The 26,852-nt window shown below is 34.3% G+C and overlaps 2 protein-coding genes across 2 annotated transcripts; both read left to right on the top strand.

Moving 5' to 3' along the window:
- The first annotated feature begins 1,695 nt into the window (after positions 1-1,695).
- Positions 1,696-9,884, top strand: LOC132554368 (RNA polymerase II-associated factor 1 homolog). Its single transcript, XM_060218673.1, has 13 exons — positions 1,696-1,802; positions 2,315-2,407; positions 2,692-2,813; positions 4,811-4,877; positions 5,063-5,164; positions 5,472-5,577; positions 6,119-6,187; positions 6,373-6,476; positions 7,397-7,513; positions 7,757-7,882; positions 8,315-8,417; positions 8,807-8,882; positions 9,302-9,884. The coding sequence occupies exons 1-13, from the start codon at positions 1,738-1,740 to the stop codon at positions 9,598-9,600; spliced, it is 1,449 nt and encodes a 482-aa protein (XP_060074656.1). The 5' UTR covers positions 1,696-1,737; the 3' UTR covers positions 9,601-9,884.
- A 2,505-nt stretch (positions 9,885-12,389) lies between these two features.
- Positions 12,390-22,482, top strand: LOC132554388 (protein STPG4-like). The gene is made up of 8 exons (XM_060218695.1): positions 12,390-12,536; positions 14,592-14,666; positions 14,925-15,094; positions 15,467-15,548; positions 15,775-15,848; positions 17,098-17,152; positions 17,520-17,627; positions 22,259-22,482. Exons 1-8 carry the CDS (start codon positions 12,390-12,392, stop codon positions 22,370-22,372), a joined length of 825 nt encoding a protein of 274 aa, XP_060074678.1. The 3' UTR covers positions 22,373-22,482.
- Positions 22,483-26,852: the final 4,370 nt, after the last annotated feature.

The raw sequence follows: 26,852 nt of genomic DNA, 5'->3' as shown, positions 1-26,852 counted from the left end.
CCAAATGAAGACATCTAGGAGGAATCTTGTTGGCACACCACTCTAAAACTATTGTTGATTGGGGAGCATAGGGTATTAGTTGGCCATCCTGGTGACAGTTCTAGTTATTGCTATTTCTGCAAAGGATTAATGTTCAAATTTCATATCATTTGGAGCAGAAGAGAAGAGAAAAGAAGTAGAAAAATCCAAAGTACAAATAAAGATCAAGGAATGGTGGGCACCTATAACATCTCTTTGTTTTTCTATAAATTTGCTTCTGAAAATTGTGTCAGCTTACTGTATCATGAAAATATCTAACAATATTGTGTATATGATATACCTTGAACTATAATAGAATTAATACTTTAATGAGAAAATATTACATATTAAAGGTTTTGGCTGCAATTTTTTCGTAACACCATATTTCAGATTTAAATGGCACACTGCAAGGGACAAAACACTCATTTATAACACAGAAAATGCAGAGGGGAGATAACTTGCATCAAATACATGTATAAGGTACACAAGAACTTTGAAAGTATATATAAAATATAAGTAAATAACTTGCATTGATGTATCAGATACACTTTGTAAGGGAGATAACTTTTATAATTTTTATATAAGAGAAATAACAAAACATCAACATGTATAATGTTGAACGAGTAGGATAATTTAATCATCAAATGTACTGTGCAAGGGAGATAATCTATACAATGTAAGGGAAATCATTGACATGAATTAAAGACTGAATGTATGACGAAGACAAAATGCAGTTATGGCGTATACCAAAGTAATGGAGATATCTTTCATCAGTGGATTCCTTCCATGTATTTGGGCAAGTTAACTCACATAAATTATGTTATGTGTGGATAGAGTATGCCTTTAGCTTACATAAATCATTTCGATATATTTAAGAAATTTCCTTTTATGTATACTGTGTAAGGGAGATAATTTATCACAGGATTACCGAGTACAGAAGAGGACTTACCCTTGTCAGAAATAAACTAAAAAAAAAGAGGGCTTGCACCTCTAAGTGTCAACAGGTAATTAAAATGAGATAACTTCAACTCGTACATATACAATGTAATCAAGAAAACTTACTAAAAGAGATAATGATACTGTATAAGGGAGATAACTTGCACTCGTCGCAAATATACTATATAATGAAGATAACTCTTATACTCTATGATACACAGTATTAGAAATATAATTCATACTTATCACAGGTAAATATGCACTACTGTAAACAAGATTATTTCAGATAAACGAATGTATATAACGTAAGGAAGATGATTTCAATAATCTTAATTTATTGATGTTAGGGAAATAACTATACTTATAGTTCAAGTACATTGAATGATGTGAAATCAGATAGTGACGTCCCTGAGTACACGAACTGTATAAATTTTAACATTTTGGCATAATAGGTAAAATCAGTGATTTGTTCCTTGCAATATGTGCAAGGAAGATAATTTATACAGAACAACCATTTATTGTATAGCGTAAGGTAGAAAAATATATTTTTCACGGAAATATACAGTAAGGGAGGATGTATAAACTTCTACGTTATTTTCGGTAATTCATTATCTGAAACTTTTTAATCTTTTCTATATTTCCGTCACCTTTACAATACGTTCCGGTTATTAGTTGTACCTCGACGCAGTAACTGTGCGCATGTGCAACATTACTACTTCCGGTCTTCTTTCGGTTTGGGTTCGTGACATGCGATCGCTGCTCACAAAAAACTAGTGGATAAAGATGCCACCAACGGTTCAGAAGCCTTCGCATGACCGAGATCGGAAGAGAGGGTCTGGAGAAAGAAGGTGAATTGTCAAATAATAACGTTTCGTCCATTATCATGATAAACCGGGTGTTGTTCGAGTAGGATTTGCTATGCTGCTTGCGAATTTTATCAGCTTATTGTTATTGCATATGGGCATTCCTTAATGACGATAAAATCAAATTGATCGTTATCTAATTGTATGCTTGTGTAAAGGTTCCATACGATTTTACACACATTGTTTTTGTAACGTGCCCCTGTGTTTTAAATGCATAAACCTATTGCGAATGAATTTACCTCACTATGACATTTCCTATTTCGAAGATGCTGTTTCATGTTCTTGTTTACAGGGAATCGCTTTTATCAAATATTGTCATATGTAATGCTCCTATCGCAGTATATATATGTATACTTCTACGATATATATAATGCCATAATAGGGGTAGGACCATAATTATTTCTTTATTATAAACCGGCTGCTGCCATAGTTCAAAATATCGGTCAATTACATGCTTAGTAAATAGTGAAAAAAGGAAGATTTTTTTTCTATTTCAGATCTGAATTGGTGTGTCGAGTGAAGTACAACAACACATTGCCTGATATTCCGTTTGATCCAAAGTTTATTACATATCCCTTTGAGACTAACAGGTTTGTAGAAAGCTGATTATTTACAGTACCCATGTAAGATACCATACACAAAGGAAGCAGTATCAGTTTGTTTCACAGATCAGAAGATTTTTTTAAGTGAATACAATTTAAGAGGAGTTTGTTATGCTGCCATCAGATTAGTTCTTTGAAAGAAAATAAATTTGGAGCGAAATACAATGTTACTTTTCTAAATGATTCAGTTGAACATTAGTGCAAGTGTTGTATTAGTGAATCACATGTATGGCTGACCTTTTATTTTATTTCTCTGTTTTTAACTTTCACAGGTTTATAAATTACAAACCAACATCACTGGAAAGAACCTACAAGTATGATCTCCTTACAGAGCATGACCTTGGTGTTACTATTGATCTTATCAACCCTGACACGTACAAAATCGACCCAACAGGTTTGTTTACCAGTCAAGATGCTGAATTTCTAACTATATCAAACCATATTATTCGTAAAATTATAGAAAGAGTTGTGACTTAAACAGAAATGTAAATTCCTTCCGCTTAGCTAGTTGGCACAATTTAGACATAGAATTTCTTTCATAACAAAGATTTTATTATATAAATGCATGATCCGATTTTCACTTTCGGTCTCAGTTTTCATTTCAGGTTATATTAAATGTCAGAGATATTTACTGTCACCTGAAAATTAAAACCAATATTGAGGATACTGTAGTAATATTGTTCTCTACCAGTAAGAAAAAGACTTAATTCAGGATACATGCAGTTAGCCATTTACATAGTATGTGACTTAAACAGTCATCCCATAGCAGATGCAAAGTTTGCATTAGATTATTAACATTAATGGTTATGTATCAATAACATTATCAGAAACATGTTTGTTACAAGGTATTATTTCTTATTACTTTTATGTATGTATGAGCTTGTAAATTGCTTGTGTAATCCAGAATTAAGGGTTGTTATGAAAAAAATAGTTTTTCATTTGCAGTGGAGAAAAAAAGAAGCAAGTATCAACCTGTTATTTATGTGTTTCCTGAATTGTTTGTTTGTATATGAATTCAAAACATTTTGTTGACAGTTTTGTTTTCAGCTCAACATTATTAGATTAAAAAAAATAAATTTCTCAGGCCTAATTGAATATAAATATTGTTTGGCTAATTTCATACTTGTATAAATATGTAAAGAGCACTTAGCTATTTGTTAAGGAAATCTAGGCAGAGTCAGCAAGGGAAGGTAATCCTGTCAGCAAGTTAATTCTGTTGACAAAGGAAACCTAGAAATAATAAAATGTTCTACTTGTTCAAAGGTTTATGTTTTCACAATATTATGAACTCACTATATCTTGATCACAAGTTGTTAAATCATAAATCAACTTTGTTCATTGTTCACATAAAGATGGAGGTTAAAACATTTCTCTATAGTAGGGATGAAGTTAAACAATTTGAAAAGCTCAATATTTGAATTTAAAAAAAAATGTAGTTTATTTCAGACTTTAAGCCAATGGTCAAATTAGTCAATATACAGATTAGATTTAAACCTGAAAATCAAATAATGAGAAATGTTCATACAATGAAATATTCAGAAGTCTATATAAACTCACTGACAATGATATCGTGCAGATTTAATTTATGTGTGATGCATGTTGAATTGTAAATCTCATATTTCAATTCTATGACAGTTTTTATTTTTCTGAATTTTCAGAGGAAGATCCGGGTAAATCATGTTCATTGTTTATTGTTAATGTTGGTTATAGTTATAAAAGGAAGTTAAAATAGAAAATTGACATAAAAGATATCACTAGTTTTGTTTTGAAGTTATTGTTACTGATTCTTGGATTTTTGTTCAGATTATCTTTTTATGCAATATTAGAAATCTTTGTCACTTTACATGTGACTGATTTATAATATGTGATGATGTCGTAGTAGAACTTGACTTTTGATTGACGATGTTCAGGCTATTTGTATTTATTCTAATCAGAGTGTAAAATATGATTTGAGAGAATAATGAAGTGTTACGAATGGCCATGAAAACTGCAGATAATGAACACTGGAACACAACTATATTTTGTTGTCTAACATCAAGTAATTTGAACCTTGTTCTTATTGTTCAATAAACTCAACCAAATTTTTAGAAAAGTTATTTCATCAATATTCAATAAACTTACACCTTGACTTTGAGGTCACTTGGCTTAATACAGCTGGTATATAACACATGAAACAATTATAAAATTGCTGTTCTACTTATAGCTGCACATGTCTTATGCATTGTTCTTACTGATTTTAATGAATTGTTTCTCAAAGGCAAAGCAGTACATATCCAAGTTGTGACAAAAACATCAAGTCAACATGGATTCCATTGTATTTATAGTTTTATGAATGTCACTCTTTTGATATTTGATATGGAAATATTAAGACACATTTATTCTGTTTTACAGACTACAAGGACCCAGAAGATGAGCGACTTTTGGAAGAAGATCTGAATACACCTGCTGATTCTAAAAGGTACTGATATTTAAACTTTGTCACCTGTTGCTCTTTGGTAAAATGTTATTCATTACATCCATACAGCACATATATCTAATATCTCCCACCCCTTATCTCTGTTAAGGAAAGGAAATTTTAAAAACCTTTGTGTACAGGGTCATTAAAAGTGACTGGTATCTTGAATTCTGTCTGTCTTATTACAGATCTAGACATCACAATGCGAATGTGTCATGGCTTCGGAAAACAGAATACATCTCCACAGAATACAACAGATTCACACAGAAGTCGGATAACTCTGAACGAAAGTAAGTCTACGTATCACTCATAAAAACCAGTGTTATAGGCCACTTGTTTGATAGAGTTGTATCAAGTCTTAAACTCCTACATAATTTACAACCATTATATGAACATTTCACTTGTAAGTATTTACTGGAAACCATACCTGTAAAAAGTCATTGAGAAGAATACTGGTATTACTGTGCGATTAGACAGGTAACTAACAACTTAAAAAGGTGAGATATCAGTTGACCATTGAACTGACAAATGAGGTGGTCAGCTTACGATTTCCTGAAAAAACTAAGGTGACCTGACCAATGGTTTATCTAATTATAGAGTGGGTTTCAAGATAAAACAGATTATGAAGGATGAAGATGTGTACAAGGACCGAGATAGCCAGATTGCAGCCATTGAGAAAACATTTGCTAAAGCCAAAGAACCGGTATGTGATATCTTTGCTATATAGAAGACTGCAAAAGATAGAATTTGTGTTTACTATGTAAATCTTCATAGGGAGACTTCACTCTGATCCACTTCTGCAATGTCATGAAGTATATTTTTGTGTACAGGTAAAGGTGCTAATTAATGTAAATTGTATTTGATGAAGACAAAATTAATGTAAATGTTGCCACCTTTGTATTACAAAATAGTGATTCTAGAGATAGAAAACAAAGAGTGATAAAATATTGTATAAAACATTAAAATATATGGAGGATTGTTTAAAAGACAAACAACTCAATGCTAATTTTTTACAGTTAGACACAGTAGAACCAAATATAGGACTGGTCTGTGATGACACTGACCTACATTGTGAGGTCTAGGATGGGAGTGAGGAAATTCAAAGTGATCAAAAAAAATCTATGTTTTTTTTTTTTTTTTTGGGTGGGGGGGTTGTGTTCATTAACTCTACAACATATCAGAGAAATTGATTTTTGACACTTTGTGTGGTATATGTTATTACCTTTGATTTGTATTTGTTTCAGATTACAAAACACTACAGTAAACCAGGTGTGGTTCCTGTGGACATTTTACCAATGTACCCAGACTTTATGGTAAGTTAACCTACATCCTTATAGTTTGAGTGAGATTTTACTTCAATTAAAGTAAATGAATATACTAAATAGAGTGTTTGATTTAAAACTTTTAGTGGTTGATATACTTCAGCTGTGTTAATCTACATATGCAACAGGCATAATAATGATTTTGTTATAATCTTGATCTCTCCTCTGTTTTACAGTTATGGAAACATCCCTTTGCACAAGTTATCTTCGACTCTGATCCTGCTCCCAGGGCTGGCTCTGTTCCTGCTCAAACAGAGGAAATGTCTCAAGCCATGATCAGGTGTGTTGAGGAGTTTTCTCCCCTTTATTTGAATGTTACTACTACAGATAAAATCCCTATGCAAATACAAAGAAAATTAATGGAAAAGAGTGATATTCATTTATCTTGCTATAACTGGATTCACTGTTATTACACCCAGCCTTAAAATGGGGTGTTTGATATTAATATTTATCGATTTGGAAATTCTGGATATGCCATGTTGGCTTTTCATGTTATTGTGACAGTGTATGGTGCAACTATTGCATATGGCCAATTTGTCAGTCTGTCAATCTGTCCTTTTGTGTATGGACCATAACTTTGCCAACAAGGTAAGCAAGGATGGTGAAACATAATCACAAGGTGGCAATCAATGTGCAGTGTACCAAATCTGGACCCAACCCCTTAATTGCAGAGTTATTGCCCTTTGCTAATAATTTGTGTCTATCGTATAAGTTAAGCAGGATAATTAAGATAAAACTTGCAGTACATGTTGGCCATTCAAAGACAATATTTTATGCACCAAAGTCAGAGTGTTTTGGGAGCCTTCATCAGTTTCACTGATGCTCTTGGTTTTATCAGCATTGTTGATCATAGTTTAAGGATACCACTGGTTGACTGTCTTCAGCATTCTGTTGATTGATATGTTGAATACAATGTAATAGTTGTTCTGATGTTTTCATCTGTTATATACCAGGTTAAAGTAATTACAATTGTATTACATGGAAGTGAGGAGAATGGATCAGACAATTCTACTTATTTATTTACAGAAAAGACTGTAAAATCCTATATTAATGATATGCCACAGATGTCTGAAAAGTGAAATCCAAAATTTTTAAATTACTAAAGAAATTCATTGTGATTTTATACTCTCATTGAAACAGCTCCAGTATCAATTTTTAAGAGCTAGATTCACTGAAATGCCATGGTGTGTTTGTTCACAGAGGAGCCATAGATGAGAGTGGTGAACAGTTTGTAGCTTACTTCCTACCGACAGAGGAAACCCTTGGAAAACGCAAGCGAGACGCAGAGGAGGGTATTGATTACAATCCTGAGGAAGAGTAAGTTGACTTCTTATTATCAATATAAGTCAGTAGGTAAATCCTAGAGTTATGGTTGTTACACATCAGGCAGTCGTCATCTTTATTACCTATTTTTTTCAGTAGGAGTAAAGGAGTATTTTACAGATCTATTTAGTTCAGGAGTAGACCTAGAAATGATTGCTATAGTGTGGATTTACAGGACATTATAGACAACCTTCTAAAATGTGTATGATATTCTGATTTTTTCATGGCTGTTTACAGGTATGACTATCTGCTGGCCAGACAGTACAACTGGAATGTCAAGAACAAGTTATCACGGGGATATGAGGAAACCTACTTCTTCGTATTCAGGGAGGATGGTGTATACTATGATGAACTGGAAACCAGGTAATTTTAAAATTTGAAGTTATGCCTGTTTTTTGGTGTCCTCTCATCAGAGGTTATTCTTCCCATCTCTTCATCTGGTCTGCTGGTTCACTCCCTTGTACACAGACTATGGAAACCTAGAGTGTAGGTTGCTACAGCAACACAGCAGGTTTACTTCATAAGAGACTTATAATAGATGAAACGAACCAGAAATCCCTTAATCACTTAGGTCCAGAATATCATTCATTTATTTTATTAATAGGTGAGCTCTGTTTACTACAGATATGTAGTATAAGCAGGCATGCATACAAACATACTGGAAACATAATGGCCAGAATTAAGATCTTATCAATTTGTAAGTTTGTAGCATACAGCCTTAAAACTCCATGCCACTATAAGGTAAAGCATTACATTACATACAACAGTATATATTTATATGTAACTTTTGTACAGGGTGAGACTGAGTAAGAGACGTAAGACAGCTGGTACCCAGGTCGCCAAGTCCAGGCTTGTGGTGAAACACAGGGAGCTGGCAGAGAGAGAAGTTGGAGCTCAGGTACAAAAACTGGTTTACATCTGCTTCAATTTGAACATTCAGACTTTCAGTGAAAGCTTTCAATGAGCAAAGAGTTCGTTTTATCTTCAGAATTTATCTAGGCTGGTTAATTGTTTATTTGGGAAAAGGGGTCTCTCAGTATCAGTTTCAAATTTATATGCTTATCATCATGTCCCATAAAGTTGTATTAGCAACATACAAATTTTTTCAGTCTCTGTATGATTGCTTTGATCAATACTCAGTCTTATTCAAATTGCCGTATTCAAATGAAACTTCATAGGAGCAAAAAGTGCATTGGACTTGTCCATTATACATCCATGGCCTTGAACATACAGCAGTCAATCACCATTTATTATGGCAGGATGTTATAGATAATGTTCATTTTGTAGGATGTACGAATGATGATGTTGGAGTTGGCTCAGGAGGATGAGGAAGAAGAGCAACAGGAAGAGATGCAGAACTCAGGTAAGTTTAACCCCTCAATGACTCATAATGGACCCTTTATAAAGGAGTAAAAATGCTTAATTTGAAAGTGTTCTTCCTGGAATTCAGAAAAGATTGTACTTGGAAATTTTATATTTCACAATCATTGCCTAGAAAAGTAATTCCACAAAAAATATACATATATAATAATATCAATACAAAAATGTATAAAAGGCAATATGAAGACAAAGTTTAGATAATTTCAAGACAAAACTGGTGATATATATCCAGTTAGCTTGTTAAAGTGATAATTGTAACTCTATTGTTCCTGTCTTTTTTCTGAGGACAACAGTGATTTAGATTTTAACAGGCAGTGATTTCCCTATCTTTATTTACCTAGTATTCTCTTATGGTTTGTTCACAAAAACCCTTGACAATGGTGTTTCAATGGTTTTTTTCAGGATTAGAAGATTTCCCCAGTGGCAGTGAGGCAGGGGATGCAAGCGGAGCAGAGGATGACAAGGCCAGTAACAGGTCACGAGGTAGCAGTCGCAGTAGGAGTAGGTCATCCAGCCGCAGTCGAAGCCGTAGTTCTAGCCGTAGTAGGAGCCGCAGCCGAAGTCGAAGTCGTAGTGGCTCAAGATCCAGAAGTGGCAGTGAACATAGTGGCAGTGAGAGTGAAAGTGAAGCTGAAAATGTACAAGGAAAGAAGGATGAGGAAGAAATCTTCGGTTCATCTAGCAGTTCTGAAGAAGATTAATGATGTACAGTGGAGATTCCAGAGACTTATCTATGTGAGGGAGGTTTAAGTCAGGTTGGTAACTTTGATAAGTGGGAAGGGTTTTGGGGCGGGGACTTTTTAAGGATGGTTTGGGATGGGTGTTTGAGAAAGCTTAGATTTAGGGAAAGTTTGGGTTGGTCTATATAGGAGGATGTAGGGTAAGGACTAGGTAGGGAAAGTTTGGGATAGGTCTGTATAGAAGGATTTGTGGGAAGGGGCGATTTAGGGAAATTTTGGGGTAGGTCTTTACAGAAAGGATTTGGGGGAGGGGCTATTTAGGGAAAATTTGGGGTAGGTCTTTAGGGGAGGATTTGGGGGAGGGGCTATTAAGGGAAAATTTGGGGTAGGTCTTTAGAGGAGGATTTGGGGGAGGGGCTATGAAGGGAAAATTTGGGGTAGGTCTTTGCAGGAGGATTTGGGGGAGGGACTATTTAGGGCAAATTTGAGGTGGGTCTGTATAGGAGGGTTCTGGGTAGTGACTAGGTAGGGAAAGTTTGGGGTGGAACATATAGTAGGATTCATGGGAGGGGCTTTGTAGGGAATGTTTGATACACAATTAAGGACATTGTTTCCAGTTGTTGTTTTGGAAGTGAGTACCAACTGAAGTTTGTGAAACCAAGACCACACATTGTGTGCACCACCTGTAGTTTTGTATGCTGGGGAGACTTATTTGTGCCTATGTTATATGATGAGAAAGTATAATGATTAAGTGTAATAACAGATCAGTTTCATGTTCAAATTGCAGTGACTTTATCAAAAATAATTTCAGTTTAATTAAAGTCTCTAATCCTGACATATATACCATCCTGTTTGGAATATGCTAATGATTTTGTTTGAAAGATGAATGTGTGCGAGTGTGACACAAGTGTAAATGTTTACCCAGTTTAGGGAATCTCACACCATTCTATCATACACATAATAACTCAATTTAACTCAATTTGATGTTGTATATATAATATCATGAATTCATCAGATTAAAATGCTTCTGAGTTATGTGCTGGGTCGCTGTTTTTTAGCTCACCTGGCCCAAAGGGCCAAATGAGCTTATGCCATAGTGCGGCATCCGTCAACTTTTCATTTAAACAACTTCTTCTGAAATACCGAAAGGCCTAGAATCATTGTGTATGGCTGAAAGGATCCATTGATGAAGCCAAACAAAGTTTGCAAAAAGAAAAGACCTTGACCACTATTCAAGGTCACAGAGGTCAAATGTGTTAAAACCTTTCAACGACTTATTCCAAAATACAAGGAGGCCTAGAATCATTATATTTGGCTGGATAGTGCTTTTGATGAAGCCCAACAAAGTTTGCCAAAAAAATAACCTTGACCCATATTCAAGGTCACATAGGTCAAATGTGTTGAAAACTTTAAGTGACTTCTTTCAACTACTGTTAAAGATTACAGGGGCAGTAAGTGTTTCAAGTCTGTGTTGAAATCAAGATGTTTTATCAAGTTTTTCCTGTATGAAAGACATAGATATTTTTGATCAAACTTACCTGTATAGAAAACAAAGTTTTACCTGTGTGGAGGACAGAAACGATGTGGTCAAAATGTAAACCGAGGAAGTTAAAAGAAAGTTTGGTTGAAAGCGGTTTGAATTTTCATTAGTTTGATGGCTGACAGTAACTTTCTCTTTCTAAGTTGTACTGACTTCCATGGTGCAGTTATTCTCTTCCTCATATTTACCCTTAGAAATTACTACGACTTTCTTTGGGAAGTCTGGTAATTAAGAGACCACTTACAGACCAAATGATTTAAATTTAAGTGTCCCGCAGCATCTCTTCCGATCACGAGTCGGCAATGGAAAATTGGTTTGAGCCAGGTTGATGGTTATAGTCATGACCATATTTCCTGATCGACCTTTTCTTCATCAGCCCATTAGCAAGACCTTTCATTTGGTTATCAGTGCCTCGATTCTCATTTATGGAGGCGTTACATTTCATGGATTCGGCCAAGGTTTGTTTGACGTGTGTTGCTGAAGCAGAATTCATCCGGCCGTTACGTATATAATGTAGCCATATTCAGTTGTTATACCCCGAAATCTTAATTCATTTATATTTTCAACTAGCTTCGCCGATTTTTACTTCTGTTTCTTGTACTGTAGACACAGTAACCTCCATTTTTCGTGAATTTATAACGTTACCTTCTTGCTGGAGACTTGAAATCTCGCTATTAGCAATTCAATATTTATTAATAATCTCTGTTGTAAATTTCATAGGCATCTACAAACGTACGACGTAATGCTACTATCAGACGTGAAACTGGCGTCGAGTGATCAGATGATTCTCGGTAACGAACACGGTTTACCGAAAACGCAATCCATATGAGCATTCTTGTCGATCTTGTAAGCCACCAACAAAATTATCAAATAATCGGTTTGTGTATTTTCAGCAAAAAGGAATATAAATAATGAAATAAATAATCCGCATGAGGAGGTAAGCTTAGTGCCATTTTTACACCTTGTAGTGAAAGTGGGACAATAAATCCGCTTGTTTGTCTATTGATCGAACCGTCCAGACAACACCGGAGTGTCCGTGGTGGGAGACGGAAACACGTGTGGCAAGGCTAATCGGGTCCCTGTGTGTACAAAAGTAATGGACAGATAATTAAAGAAACTACCTCGCCATTTAAATCCCTATTGATCACACTCGGCGTATACCTCAAGAATCACGTGACCAGATCGTCACCAAGGACGCATATTGAGTATTACGTGTACTCGATATGAGGACGTGAATATCAATATATACACAAGGGTATTGGGAACTAAAATGGTCGTCCATAAGGGGTCCACGGCCCTTACCCCGGTACTAGAGAGCCGGGACCGAACCAGCTCAACACTGACGGGACAAAAAAGGGTCTCCGTGAAACTCACGCCAGACAAGGGAACATCGCCTGCATACAAACACCCATGGAAGGTAGGTACCACGGCTATCTTTCTAGCGAGTGCAGAATGGTAAAATAATGATACGGAAATGAATTGATTCCTATTAATCATTGTTTCATTTAATATTTATTGGTGTCTACTTTCTTAGGGGAGACAAGATTCCGTGTAAAAATACATGTACACTTAATGTATATGTATACCGTATTGTAACAGTAATACCAGTGGCCTTTTAAAGTTTGACAGTTGGGTTCCTTGTCTGTGATAATGGGTTTAAATACATTTCTATACAGTTACACGTGTGTATATATACACGAATACATACAGCCTTTTAAATCGTCATGTACTATCGTCGTGTAATTTTTTGAGCTTTCCCAAGTAAATTCGAGACATGAGAGAATGTTATGTATTTTCAAGGTCTTCTATCGCCGTCTCATTTAAAATAAAAATTCATATCGTGCGAGTGTTTCAGTTTTCAGATATCCCGCTAGGGCTGTAAACAGAGTCGATTTAGTCGAGGTATTTTCTGACTGCAGTCAAACAATAGTCGATCTAACTTGTATTATGAGATGGGAGTTTTAAAAAGTCCTTTTTAAGTAAGACAAAACTTTATATTTATTTATGTGAATACACATTGCAGTTCACGGAAGCATGACTCTTTGTTTACCTGTAAACTTCGATATAATTTTACACAAATGGTTACGTTTGTGTTAAGCCAGTCAGAAATAAACTTTTATGAAAGCTTTTCAATACCCGGTACGGACCACTGGGTATAATTTAACGTTACAGCGGAGTGCTAATTCCACTCAATGACTAAGTATAATTTATTCATTAAAATCACATGCCTGTCAACTTAACGGTTTTAATTAGTCAAACAGAAATCTGTAATGTTGACAGGACTTAAGTGATTAAAGTCTGCCCTGTGTAGTAGATAGTATCTACATGTACTTGTTGTAGACATTGAATAATTTAGATATCTTAACCAAACACACTTCACATTTCACCTGGTTGCCCCAATATTTTATCCCACCACTTTCGTCAGTATTCCCTTCTTGTAATCCATCTCTTGGTCCCTTAGTGCCACTTGGCAGTGTCCATCGTCCATTGCCCATTCGTTGTCTGTCTCATTTAAGACAAGGATAAGTTTTTTCCCAATAATTCCTACTGAATTATAACTTGCTTGCAGATTAACGGCTCTCAAGTTTGGTTCATGAGAATTATCTAAACCCACTTTCAAGATCACGGGTGAAGGACTCGAGAGACACTGTTTTTAACACATGAGATAGTTTTCTGTTAATTTCGTTTGTGTTTTTAGGACAATTAAATACTTGGATGAGTGCTGGTGGAGAGGTGCGATGGTCCAAAAGGAAATGGGATGTTTTAAAAATGTTACAATTTCAAACTTTAGTCGCTGTTTAGTTTAATTTTCCGATACAAGAATTCTCTGAGCCTACTTTGTAAACCCATTTCTTACCTGGTTTTTGTTTAACGTCAATATTTAATCTAGATATTTTATTCAAACGTTTATATAAGACATCTACTGAAGTTTCTTAAAAAAAATATTTTAACGCCAATTAAAACAACTGTAGACAGGAGTTAAGGATAGGGCTGAAGTGTATAAATGATGTTTGGATTTACTAATTCTAAATATATATATATATATATATATATATATATATATCTATATAACAAATATTTTCAAAATGCATTCGATCAATGGTTATTGATCGTCATTTTATGACCCCTAATGTTTGCCAATGGCACCAGTATCGCCTGGTGCGTTTAATTAATATGATTTATCAATATATCATTAACAGTCTTTATCTTAGATTTCCGTGTATAATGGTTATCACCACAATTATATAAAATATCGATTTTCATATAAACAAGGGAAAACGGGACGAGATACGGGGAGGGAGGGATGGAGTGCGGAGGTGTGAAACGCGCCGTGCCTATTTCTGCCCTCGGCAAAACAATAAATTTGTTCTCCGGCGATCAAATTTTATTGTTTAATTTACGTTTGGAATGATCGTTTAGCTGTGCACTTGATTTATTATCAAATCATTATACATAAAATATCTTTGTTAAGAACCGGAAGGCACTTAGCGAGGACTACGATGGACCAATTTCTGGCCGAGAGGGATGGTGGCGCACCTACATCCGGGTACGTAAGCGATTAATTTAATTCAATTTTTGTTTTGAAACCTTAACACACCTGATCTATGTAGAAACGGTAAACCAAGCACTTTAGTTGACAGGTAATTGACTTTCGTATTTAAATTAAGCTTTTAAAGTCGCGTTTAAAGCGACACTGGAAGATCAAACATTTTTAGTTGGTCTGAGGTGCCAGATATCTTCATATATGCATTATTTCCCGGTCCCTGTGACTGCAATAAAACATGTTTGGTTGTCATGGTTACAGGAAACACCACTGCCTGGTTCATACGAGACCGAAGACTTTTTAGTAGACTTAGAAAAACGGCCACACACCTACAGATTTAAGTCGGACGGTCGGAAGATCGACGCCCATCCCCACGGGAAGGGAGCGTTACTTCTACCCGGGGCCTACGAGATACAACCTTTCACAAAGAGGTCAGTTGATAAAGTGTAAAATATAGCTGTTGTCCGTTTTTATAAAGGAATTGACTACATTTGTGGTGAAGTGCTAGGTTACCACGGTTAATAGAGGATATCGGAAATCTATTAAGCATTACGAATAAAGGTACTCGGTGAACACGTGATCAATGTGACACAGAAAGACTTCAAATCGTTTGTAGAGTTTTAAATTTAGATACAAATATTTGAAAATGTTTATATTGATATTTTATTTCGAGAGCATTTACATATTTAAAAGATTTATTTTCCTTCAATTTATTAGGTTTATCGCGTTAAATGACATTTTATGTGCTGTGTATTTTATCACTGTGACATGTTAACCAGACCGTCAATCTATTTTCGTTTCAGACTGGAACAACTGCCGGCGACTTACAATTTCAAAGCAATAGACAGAGGACAGCGCGATTTTAATTTCGGACGGAAAGACAAGGTATAGAATAGAAACAAATCGTAGTAGTATTTGTGATAGAAGACAAAGTATATGGTATTTCTTAAATTAAAGAAACAGCATTATGGACGAAACCTCTCTGATAGATGGTCAAAATAATTCTGGACAATACAATATCCAACCTCTATTATTTCAATTATTTTACAGAAAAAAAATTCTGTTTAATTCTATTGTAACGTAATACATTGTTTGTGTATATCTGTTTCAGGACATCAACGTTAGTCCAAATGCCTACGAGATGGACAAATATTTAACAGTAGCAGTAGATAAACAGCCCTCAAAGTAAGTATATATTATCCTTGTGTTGATAAATTTTCCTTATAACATAACCCGAGTGTGTTGATAAATCTTCCTTATAACTTAACCCGAGTGTGTTGATAAACCTTCCTTATAACATAACCCGAGTGTGTTGATAAACCTTCCTTATAACATAACCCGAGTGTGTTGATAAACCTTCCTTATAGATAACCCAAGTGTGTTGATAAACCTTCCTTATAGATAACCCAAGTGTGTTGATAAACCTTCCTTATAACATAACCCGAGTGTGTTGATAAACCTTCCTTATAGATAACCCAAGTGTGTTGATAAACCTTCCTTATAGATAACCCAAGTGTGTTGATAAACCTTCCTTATAGATAACCCAAGTGTGTTGATAAACCTTCCTTATAACATAACCCGAGTGTGTTGATAAACCTTCCTTATAGATAACCCAAGTGTGTTGATAAACCTTCCTTATAACATAACCCGAGTGTGTTGATAAATCTTCCTTATAACATAACCCAAGTGTGTTGATAAATCTTCCTTATAACATAACCCGAGTGTGTTGATAAACCTTCCTTATAACATAACCCAAGTGTGTTGATAAACTTTCCTTATAGATAACCCGAGTGTGTTGATAAATCTTCCTTATAGATAACCCAAGTGTGTTGATAAACCTTCCTTATAACATAACCCGAGTGTGTTGATAAATCTTCCTTATAACATAACCCGAGTGTGTTGATAAACCTTCCTTATAACTTAACACAAGTGTGTTGATAAACCTTCCTTATAGATAACCCAAGTGTATTGATAAATCTTCCTTATGACTTAATCCGAGTGTGTTGATAAACCTTCCTTATAACTTAACCCGAGTGTGTTGATAAACCTTCCTTATAACATAACCCGAGTGTGTTGATAAACATTCCTGATAACATAACCCGAGTGCTTTGATACACACACACACACACACACACACACACACACACATACACATTTTTTTTTACACCAACAACAGATCTTGACCATTACTTTATCACGACGGATACATATGGCTTACTACTATCTCTTATCGTGATAATTTGATTTTTATATTTCAGACGTTTAATTTCTTGAGTGGAAAATCCTTCGATTTTTATGTCACTATTTCAGTCATTCATTTTCTGCGTTTCTTCGTCGTTTTGATCTCGATAAATCGAGATCACTGTACCTCGGGGGTTTCCGGTACTTTTTGTTTCATAACTTCTGTTTAAATGTTTATTATTATTATTTCCAGACATTCTATGTTCAAATCACAAGCGAAACGATTTCCAACGATGCCATTTAAACCGGTGAGTGTTCGGTCAAACTGAATGTGCTATACATAAATTATACCATAGATACTCTACTTAAGTGTTGTAGACTCTATCGAAATTACATCTGGATATTTCGTTCCGCATCATCTTCGGAACGCTCCGTAACTTCATTTCGTATCATATGAAAAAAATGACTTTACAGATTGTAAAATAGGTGGATAACAATATTTTATACAAAAAGACACGGTAAAACAAAACAATTACATATGCTATTTAACTGTATCACACAGCTGTCTCGTAGAGATTGATGTGTATCCGATTGTTGTTGATAGGGAATGGAAATGTTTTGCAGAAGATTTTTTGTATAAAGTTTTAAAGTTTGATTTGACTTTTTTGATGACAGAGAACAGGTCCCGGTCCTGGTAACTATGAATATTCACCAGAGCTGCCACTACATCCGGTGTCGTCCAGCTTCAAGTCAAAAACACCACGATTCTCAAGTTCACACACGGTAGGTAGTCACTTTCGTGGTGATAGACACGTCATTATTACATGTGGTGTGCTAAATACCAGTATATTGAAATCGACATGACATATCAAGTTATTTTCATGTACACAATCAGACACTGCTCAGTGATTGAGGATCATTCATAACATTATTTTCTTGTAATAGTAAATGTTTTTTTCTCACAGAAATGTAAAATTTCACGGAAAACGTTACATATATGTAACCGAAAACACAAAGCTCTTCCTAGAACACGCGTCTCTCGGTGCAGGTATCGCGGTACCGAAAAATAACAAAACAAAAAAACAAACAGACAAAAAAAAAACAAAAAACAAAAAAAAAAAAACGAACAAACAGACAGACAAAAAATGCTTCCCGACACGGAAAGTGAAGTTTGAGTGGTTTCCTGTGAACAGTTCTGATTAGCGTTATTTCGTGTTCCAAACTCACCAAAGGTTTGATTGTCCTTGATAAGTTACGATAAAAAAACTTGTCATTTTATCTTGTTATTGCAATGTACAGTATCTGTGTAATCTGTGTAATCTGTGTAAACAAATATGTTTAGAAAAACTGCCTAAAATCTAACGGCATCGCAAATAAAAAAAAAAATCATGTGTTCAATTGATAAAGACGTTATAACATTTGGTGAGATTGGACACTTATTTGGTGTGGGAACTCTTCTGAAGATTTTCCAGCACGATGAGATGGGCACAGAATTTCCGCCTGTTTTTCACAATACACGTTTAAATCAGCCTTTATTTCTTTATGGAACGGTTGAATATCTTGACACACTTCAGACATTTCATTTTCATTTTAAAAAGGAAGCTTATCTTCCATGAATTTGTTATGCGGTGAATGTCGCCTTCTGTGGATTCTTCAGGAAATGTGTATTGTATCAACACAGTCGTAATTACGAAGATTTAATTAGTTGTTCAGATTTTCATTGAAAATATAAATGAATGAAAAAAAAAAATAAAAATGAACATAACATTTATTGGACAATATTTCTGAATCAAACGATTCATTTGAACTGTTAAGTCTTCGTACTTCACATTTTCATTCCCGGGCGCTTGACAATATTTCACAGTTGATAAATGTTCCAGTATTAAACCAGATATAATGATTTATCTTCTTACTAAATAACCTTGATATTTTCGAATTGAAGTAAGTGGTATAAAGGTCAAACATTTGATAATATGAATATTTTCAAGCGCTCTTGTCTACATTCCATAGCTGTGAATTTTTTTTATTTGTGCCATGCATTTATTTTGCATACACAGCGAAAGGCAAGTTGGATCGATTCAATCGCTTCTGGGAACCGGTTTTTGCTGAATTCCTACTTATAGGGTTAGGGATATCTAACAACTGTGGAGGGGTCAAACCTGCTGTGGTCACTCATGTAGAAGTTACCACTGCCTGACCATTATTTAGACTTTACTAAACCCGCCACTTCCGGTTTAGACAATCCAGACTGGCAGAATTTTTATCTAACATTTTAGTGTCATAGCAGGAGCGTATTAATTGTATTTTCTTATAGTTCGAAAAATTGGTCAGTGGTCACATTCTTATTAGCTAATTATCCTTATCAGTGGTGTAATATCTTTAAGAGGTCATATTCCCTTACAGGACGATAAGTGAATATTAGATCCGAATCTTGTGTTACTTCTAGTAACTTTGACGATGTTCATTTGGGAATGGGACGAAAATGCTAATACTGAGTGTCATATTCATTCGCCTAGATTATGACGTCATCAATTAAATAAAAGTGCCATTTAGTGGTAGATTTATATTTAGTCACGTTTGCGTCATTTTATTCATTATTCCGTGTCGTGGTGACAGCTGAAGTTTGTTTTCCATATGTGCTGTTTGTCAACAAAAATGACGTGGTGTGGGTTGGTGAAAGGCTGTTTAATTAGGCTATTGGGATGAGATGCATCCATTTTCGCGTATGGTATTGTGTACCCCTGCATTATGGGCAAAGAAAATAATATTTGTCTCCATATTGTTTATTGATTGCTTGGTGGTGGTCCAACTTTAATGATGTGAACATTGAATTATAAGGTGAAAAGTAATTATCATTGTTAATACATTAAGAATAAAAAATCTTTGAAACAAATGGATACAGACTCAATATTGGAGAACAAATCGGATATCTGAAGACTATTCATATGCTGCGATCCGGAAACACAGGGACTTGGCACGAATTCCCAACCCACGGTGCATATTATATCAAATCCCTGTGACCGGAAGGCATGAAGACATCCGGTTTCGTAGTCTATAAACCTTCGGGTTGCTTTGAACTGAATTGTTCCGAATGTCACTGTTTTTCTAATTAGGTATTGGGTATTTGCGTAATTGTGCAGGGAGAGATTTGTTTTCGATATGATTCATTGCAACCGATGAAAGAATAAAAAGGTTTCAAGTGATAGAAACGCATTCAGTTTTCATATGTATAAATTTATAGATATTGAGATGTTAAGACGAATCAGATAAGAAGTACTACAATACTACTACCACTTTGGTTTTAAGTCATTATTCGTGTTTATTTCAGTATCTTCGTTTAAGTACCATTAAATATGTACATAATATATATGGATCGGTTGTACTAGCGTTTGAAGTTGTGGCGTCATATCGTCATTAAATGACAAAGATTTTACCATTAAATATATACATTATCTAAATGGGTTAGTTGTACCTGTGTTAGAAGTTGTGACGTCATATCATCGTTATATGTCAAAGATTTCACCTGGAAGTGCTGCCTATGTAAGTCATTTTCGGTATTTTAGTTGCTTATATATCTGTAACACAACCTTAAACTGAATTTTAGAATCATCGAAAGCATGCAGGTCGTTTTCCTAAAAATAGATAATTGTGGTCATGTAGTAACTTTTAAACTAACCAACATGCAGTCTAACATTCAAACTGATATTTAAAAAATATTCATATCGCTCTATGTTTAAAGTTAGCTCAGAATCAAAGCTGTTTTTCTCACTTAGCTGTACAATCTCACAATCAAACTGAATTTTAAAACTCCTTTAAAGCATGCATATTTTACAATTAAGATGTAAACTAATTTTAGTCTCATAGTCACTGAACTAACGTAATTAATCTTTTATCGAAAAGGGACTCGATGTTATCATCGTAACTTGAAAACTATGTATCTGGTTAATGGGTAACAAATGGAATACTGGGGAGGAAAGGAGGGAGTTGATAGTATTCACTGTCAGTCTTATAATGATCACAAAAACATAAACCGAATGAAAAGGTTGAACGCACATGCTGTACAGGCATTTATTTTCGTGGGGGATTTATTTTCATTGAATTCGTAGGTCCTCTTTCAAATTCACGTGTCTACGTAATAATCAGTTTAAGTACATATATAGACTTCATAGCAGTATCAATTCACTAAGTCACGATATTTGTCGAGAAACCACGAAATTGGAGTCCCATGAAAAGATATCATTTTACAAAAGTTATTTACTACTTTGGTAACGATCAAATCAAGAATATCTTACCCGGTGTTCATGTTACAAATTTCAGAATTACATTTCTTATACGCTTGGCTCTCAAAATATTGATCTTGACCAGAGATGTTACATACGTCTCTGTCTTGACGTTGTTTTTTTAGACAACGCAACATCAGAACAATTGAAAGTTTATTATGTGAGATTTTGAAATACCTCGGTACCATTTCAAGGTAGTAAAGACTCTGTTGTTAGCTTTTTCTTAGTATTGAAAAACATAATGTTATTTATATGAATGGTTGTGTGACAGTTCAGCCTGTACCTTTCTACCTTCTGACCAGTATAGGTTTCTGCCTCTCCCTCTCGATTTCTGTCTATCCTTTTTAACAATCCTAATCGGAAAATCTTTCTATATTTCAGTATCGTTTAAAATGCAATAAATACCCTACTTTGTAGAAGCTAGCTCTGTAGTATTATCACTGTACCTGGAATACTGTGTCATATACTCGTTATACATTACACCATGTAGTAAAGTTAGTATCAAATCAAAATACCTTACGTGTTTCACTACCTTTTGTATTACATAAAACAGGTGTTTAATACCATACTTCAGGAGATCAGATTATAGATTTATTCAATCCATCATTTATCATGTATCAGTAAATTCAATTTTTAATCCGATTCATCTTTTGATTACTTTAACTTTTACATTTCAGTGCCGTATTTTTTTCTTCGGAGATATTTAAAAATGTTATCAAAAGATTTTGATTATTTATGTATGAGCATTTCGTTAGATGCCAATAATTCTTACGTACACTTCATCTTAAATGCTAGATAAATTTATTGTTAAAGAAAAATAGATTTTGAAAATATTCGATTATGGAGAAGAAATGATTGTACAAGTATTGTGATGTTTACAGATATTGTTAGCTATTGTTAACAAAACGATAGTTTGGTTAAATATCAAATACCAATTCTAATATTAACTCAATTAAGGCTGTATATATTATTGTATCAAAATGTATTAACATCTATGTTATATTTCGACAAACTGGTTAATTGAAATACCTGGTTTTTCATCGTCATGTCAGAAGTATTACCTCAGAAATGTATCTAACGTTGACCTTTTACCTTATTGAATGACCTTTAAACTTTGCTTTTCTCTGCCAACAGAGAGTACCTGGACCTGGAACATATGCCAAAACACATCAGTACCCAATGAACAAGAACATCTCGAATATGGGAAGACAACACGGACTTTTCTTTACAAGTGCCTTCCAGGCCTAAAAAAGGGCCAGGGTCATCGTTCGAACTCTGACCTGATTTCCATCTTAGAAATCAAGCTGTTATTATCTTGATACTGTATATCTCCTCTTCATCCTGTTACCAATCTCTGTCAGGCTGTGAGAGATTGCTTTGTAACATGTTATCATGGTTAGGAAAACTTGCCTTGGTAGGAAGCTGTTTTGGAAGCGTCCACACTTTTGATCTCTTTGATAACTATAAAAGGAACCACATATTAGCATCATCGGACTTGTTGCTGATCAATTTTTATTCTGGAAACTTTGAACTGGAAAGATGCATGACTTGAGACTATACGTACCAACGGATCGCTATCGACCTCTTTTTTTTTATCTGTGATAACATTCCCAATTTTTTTCTATACACTCAGAATACTGTTCCAAAGTTTTATCCCAAGATTTATCTGTGATAACATTCCCAATTTTTTTCTATACACTCAGAATACTGTTCCAAAGTTTTATCCCAAGATTTATCTGTGATAACATTCCCAATTTTTTTCTATACACTCAGAATACTGTTCCAAAGTTTTATCCCAAGATTTATCTGTGATAACATTCCCAATTTTTTTCTATACACTCAGAATACTGTTCCAAAGTTTTATCCCAAGATTTATCTGTGATAACATTCCCAATTTTTTTCTATACACTCAGAATACTGTTCCATAGTTTTATCCCAAGATTTATCTGTGATAACATTCCCAATTTTTTTCTATACACTCAGAATACTGTTCCAAAGTTTTATCCCAAGATTTATCTGTGATAACATTCCCAATTTTTTTCTATACACTCAGAATACTGTTCCAAAGTTTTATCCCAAGATTTATCTGTGATAACATTCCCAATTTTTTTCTATACACTCAGAATACTGTTCCAAAGTTTTATCCCAAGATTTATCTGTGATAACATTCCCAATTTTTTTCTATACACTCAGAATACTGTTCCAAAGTTTTATCCCAAGATTTATCTGTGATAACATTCCCAATTTTTTTCTATACACTCAGAATACTGTTCCAAAGTTTTATCCCAAGATTTATCTGTGATAACATTCCCAATTTTTTTCTATACACTCAGAATACTGTTCCAAAGTTTTATCCCAAGATTTATCTGTGATAACATTCCCAATTTTTTTATATACACTCAGAATACTGTTCCAAAGTTTTATCCCAAGATTTATCTGTGATAACATTCCCAATTTTTTTCTATACACTCAGAATACTGTTCCAAAGTTTTATCCCAAGATTTATCTGTGATAACATTCCCAATTTTTTTCTATACACTCAGAATACTGTTCCAAAGTTTTATCCCAAGATTTATCTGTGATAACATTCCCAATTTTTTTCTATACACTCAGAATACTGTTCCAAAGTTTTATCCCAAGATTTATCTGTGATAACATTCCCAATTTTTTTCTATACACTCAGAATACTGTTCCAAAGTTTTATCCCAAGATTTATCTGTGATAACATTCCCAATTTTTTTCTATACACTCAGAATACTGTTCCATTTTATCCCAAGATTTATCTGTGATAACATTCCCAATTTTTTTCTATACACTCAGAATACTGTTCCAAAGTTTTATCCCAAGATTTATCTGTGATAACATTCCCAATTTTTTTCTATACACTCAGAATACTGTTCCAAAGTTTTATCCCAAGATTTATCTGTGATAACATTCCCAATTTTTTTCTATACACTCAGAATACTGTTCCAAAGTTTTATCCCAAGATTTATCTGTGATAACATTCCCAATTTTTTTCTATACACTCAGAATACTGTTCCAAAGTTTTATCCCAAGATTTATCTGTGATAACATTCCCAATTTTTTTCTATACACTCAGAATACTGTTCCAAAGTTTTATCCCAAGATTTATCTGTGAAAGATTTATCTGTGATAACATTCCCAATTTTTTTCTATACACTCAGAATACTGTTCCAAAGTTTTATCCCAAGATTTATCTGTGATAACATTCCCAATTTTTTTCTATACACTCAGAATACTGTTCCAAAGTTTTATCCCAAGATTTATCTGTGATAACATTCCCAATTTTTTTCTATACACTCAGAATACTGTTCCAAAGTTTTATCCCAAGATTTATCTGTGATAACATTCCCAATTTTTTTCTATACACTCAGAATACTGTTCCAAAGTTTTATCCCAAGATTTATCTGTGATAACATTCCCAATTTTTTTATATACACTCAGAATACTATTCCAAAGTTTTATCCCAAGATTTATCTGTGATAACATTCCCAATTTTTTTCTATACACTCAGAATACTGTTCCAAAGTTTTATCCCAAGATTTATCTGTGATAACATTCCCAATTTTTTTCTATACACTCAGAATACTGTTCCAAAGTTTTATCGCAAGATTTATCTGTGATAACATTCCCAATTATTTTCTATACACTCAGAATACTGTTCCAAAGTTTTATCCCAAGATTTTGCTACGACTATAGCCGTTACTAAAAGATGTCAGAAGTAGAATGCTTTATAATATACAACAGTCGCGTGCTCTAAAGTATATTACCTTAAGAAGCACATTAGATAAAACGATTACACGTAAGGAATGGTTTGAATGAGGCGGATGGACTTGCACAGATTTCCGCAGCGAGAGTGGAAAAGTCCAATCTTAGATACAATTCTCACTTAAAGACGTCATTCTGACGAGATAACGTCATTGATGTGTTATTAATCCACAAATAGTGATAGAGTTTAATATGTAATGCGGGATGATAAAAAAACCAAAAATAAAAAAAACGGGACGGTGAGGCCACAATATTTATTCTACAATTAACAGCATTCTAGTCCTATTTATAGCACAAGTTTTCTAATACAAAAGATAACCAGTCTCTATCAGAGTTGTCGTTCCTACATTATATAGGATCCGGAATGCACTCTGGGAGAGATTGACAGGTAGTAGGTAGCATTTTGTCACGTGGTTAATGGACAGTTTTTTTTTTAAATTCAAAAGTTCCAGTTGAAGTTCCTCTCGTGATATTTTTTTCAAATATAATGTAAAAGGAATTTCATACTGAAATTATTTCCAGGTGTTGAAAGAATTTTATTCGTTCATATTGCATTTTCTACGTCAAGGGAGATAAATCAGGTACGTTTATCCGGGATCAGTGTGTACATTTAGAGGTGTCTGGATACATTATATCCTGGGGAAACGATACACTCAGGAAAAAAGGTCATAAATAAGTTGTTGTGATAATATCAAGGGTAGCGTATATTTGTTACGTATCAGTATTATGTTGTTCGAACTATTATATTTATTAATTTATAGGATTCACATGCACCATTATATCATTGTTTTGTGTGCTCAAGTATGACTACATACATGTCCTGTTTATCAGAGATAAACTATTTTTATCGTCTACTGTGTTTGTTTATGATTTAATTTTCATTTTGTCGTTACTAAGTCGGCGAGGAACTCTGCTTTGACCTAACAGGATTTTTATGTTCTCACATGTACATGGTTTTATCATTCCGTCATATTTCTTTCACTCTCTGAAGTATACAAATATCGAACTGTAATGAGGTATAGTTGTAAAATAATGATAGGCAGTTCAAGCTCTGACCTTATTATGGTCGATTACATATTTTGTTTCCATAGTTACTGTCATTTACAAACAACTCGGAAGAATTTTGATAGGGAATTTCACAAAAATGGTTAAACCAATACTTGAAAGCCGAAAACTTCAGATTTCAGATTATTTACCTTGCAATCTGAATTTTCACAACGAGGTTGTCTTTCAGTTTTTTGGACGGTTAGGGTCCGTGGTAGGACTGTGTACGATGGAAGGGGGATAACTGTACATAACTTACATGCTTGTGATTTTTTTAGATATTACCCGTGATACAGGTCTGTAGTTTTCTGTCCGAAGTTTATCCTTCTTTCTGGATAAATGAATAACTTAATTATCCAACTTTATGGATAAATTTAACAGAAACTCTTCTGAATTAATTGAAGATGAAACTTGATACTTTTCGGGTTTCTCTTAGTATGAAATTCAGTAAACAACTTTGAATTATAATGATACAAACCTTGATATGATGGAAGTTTTCCTATCAGTTCATTGGCAAAAGAAGTAATGTTAAAATTGTTGGCTATATTAATGTTGATGCGACAGTTAAATGATACTCGTCTGGAGGGCAATTGGTATTTCGCGTCTGGAGAACTTTTGAGGATTCTCGGCTAGAGACGTTTTGATGGTACTCATCTGAAAGACTATTGATGTACTCGTCTAGAGAAGTTTTGATGGTACTCGTCTGGAGGACTGTCTATGATAAAAAGGTGAGGGGAATAAGCGACCCGCGCTCGGATCGACGTTCAAACGATAACTGTGGAAAGAAATGGATCGAAACGCATATTCCAGTTCAGGATGATTGCTATGTTTCGATTACCACAATATCACTTGATATGTTTCGTACCGTGGTGAATACTAGACAGACTTCCATTCT

This window comes from Ylistrum balloti, unplaced genomic scaffold (assembly GCF_031769215.1).
Source record: "Ylistrum balloti isolate Yb309-2 unplaced genomic scaffold, AGI_CSIRO_Ybal_v1 Utg370398, whole genome shotgun sequence".
Classification (NCBI taxonomy): Eukaryota; Metazoa; Mollusca; class Bivalvia; order Pectinida; family Pectinidae; genus Ylistrum; species Ylistrum balloti.
The sequence above is the reverse complement of the archived record's forward strand: the minus strand, read 5'-3'. Positions and strand labels throughout refer to the sequence as shown.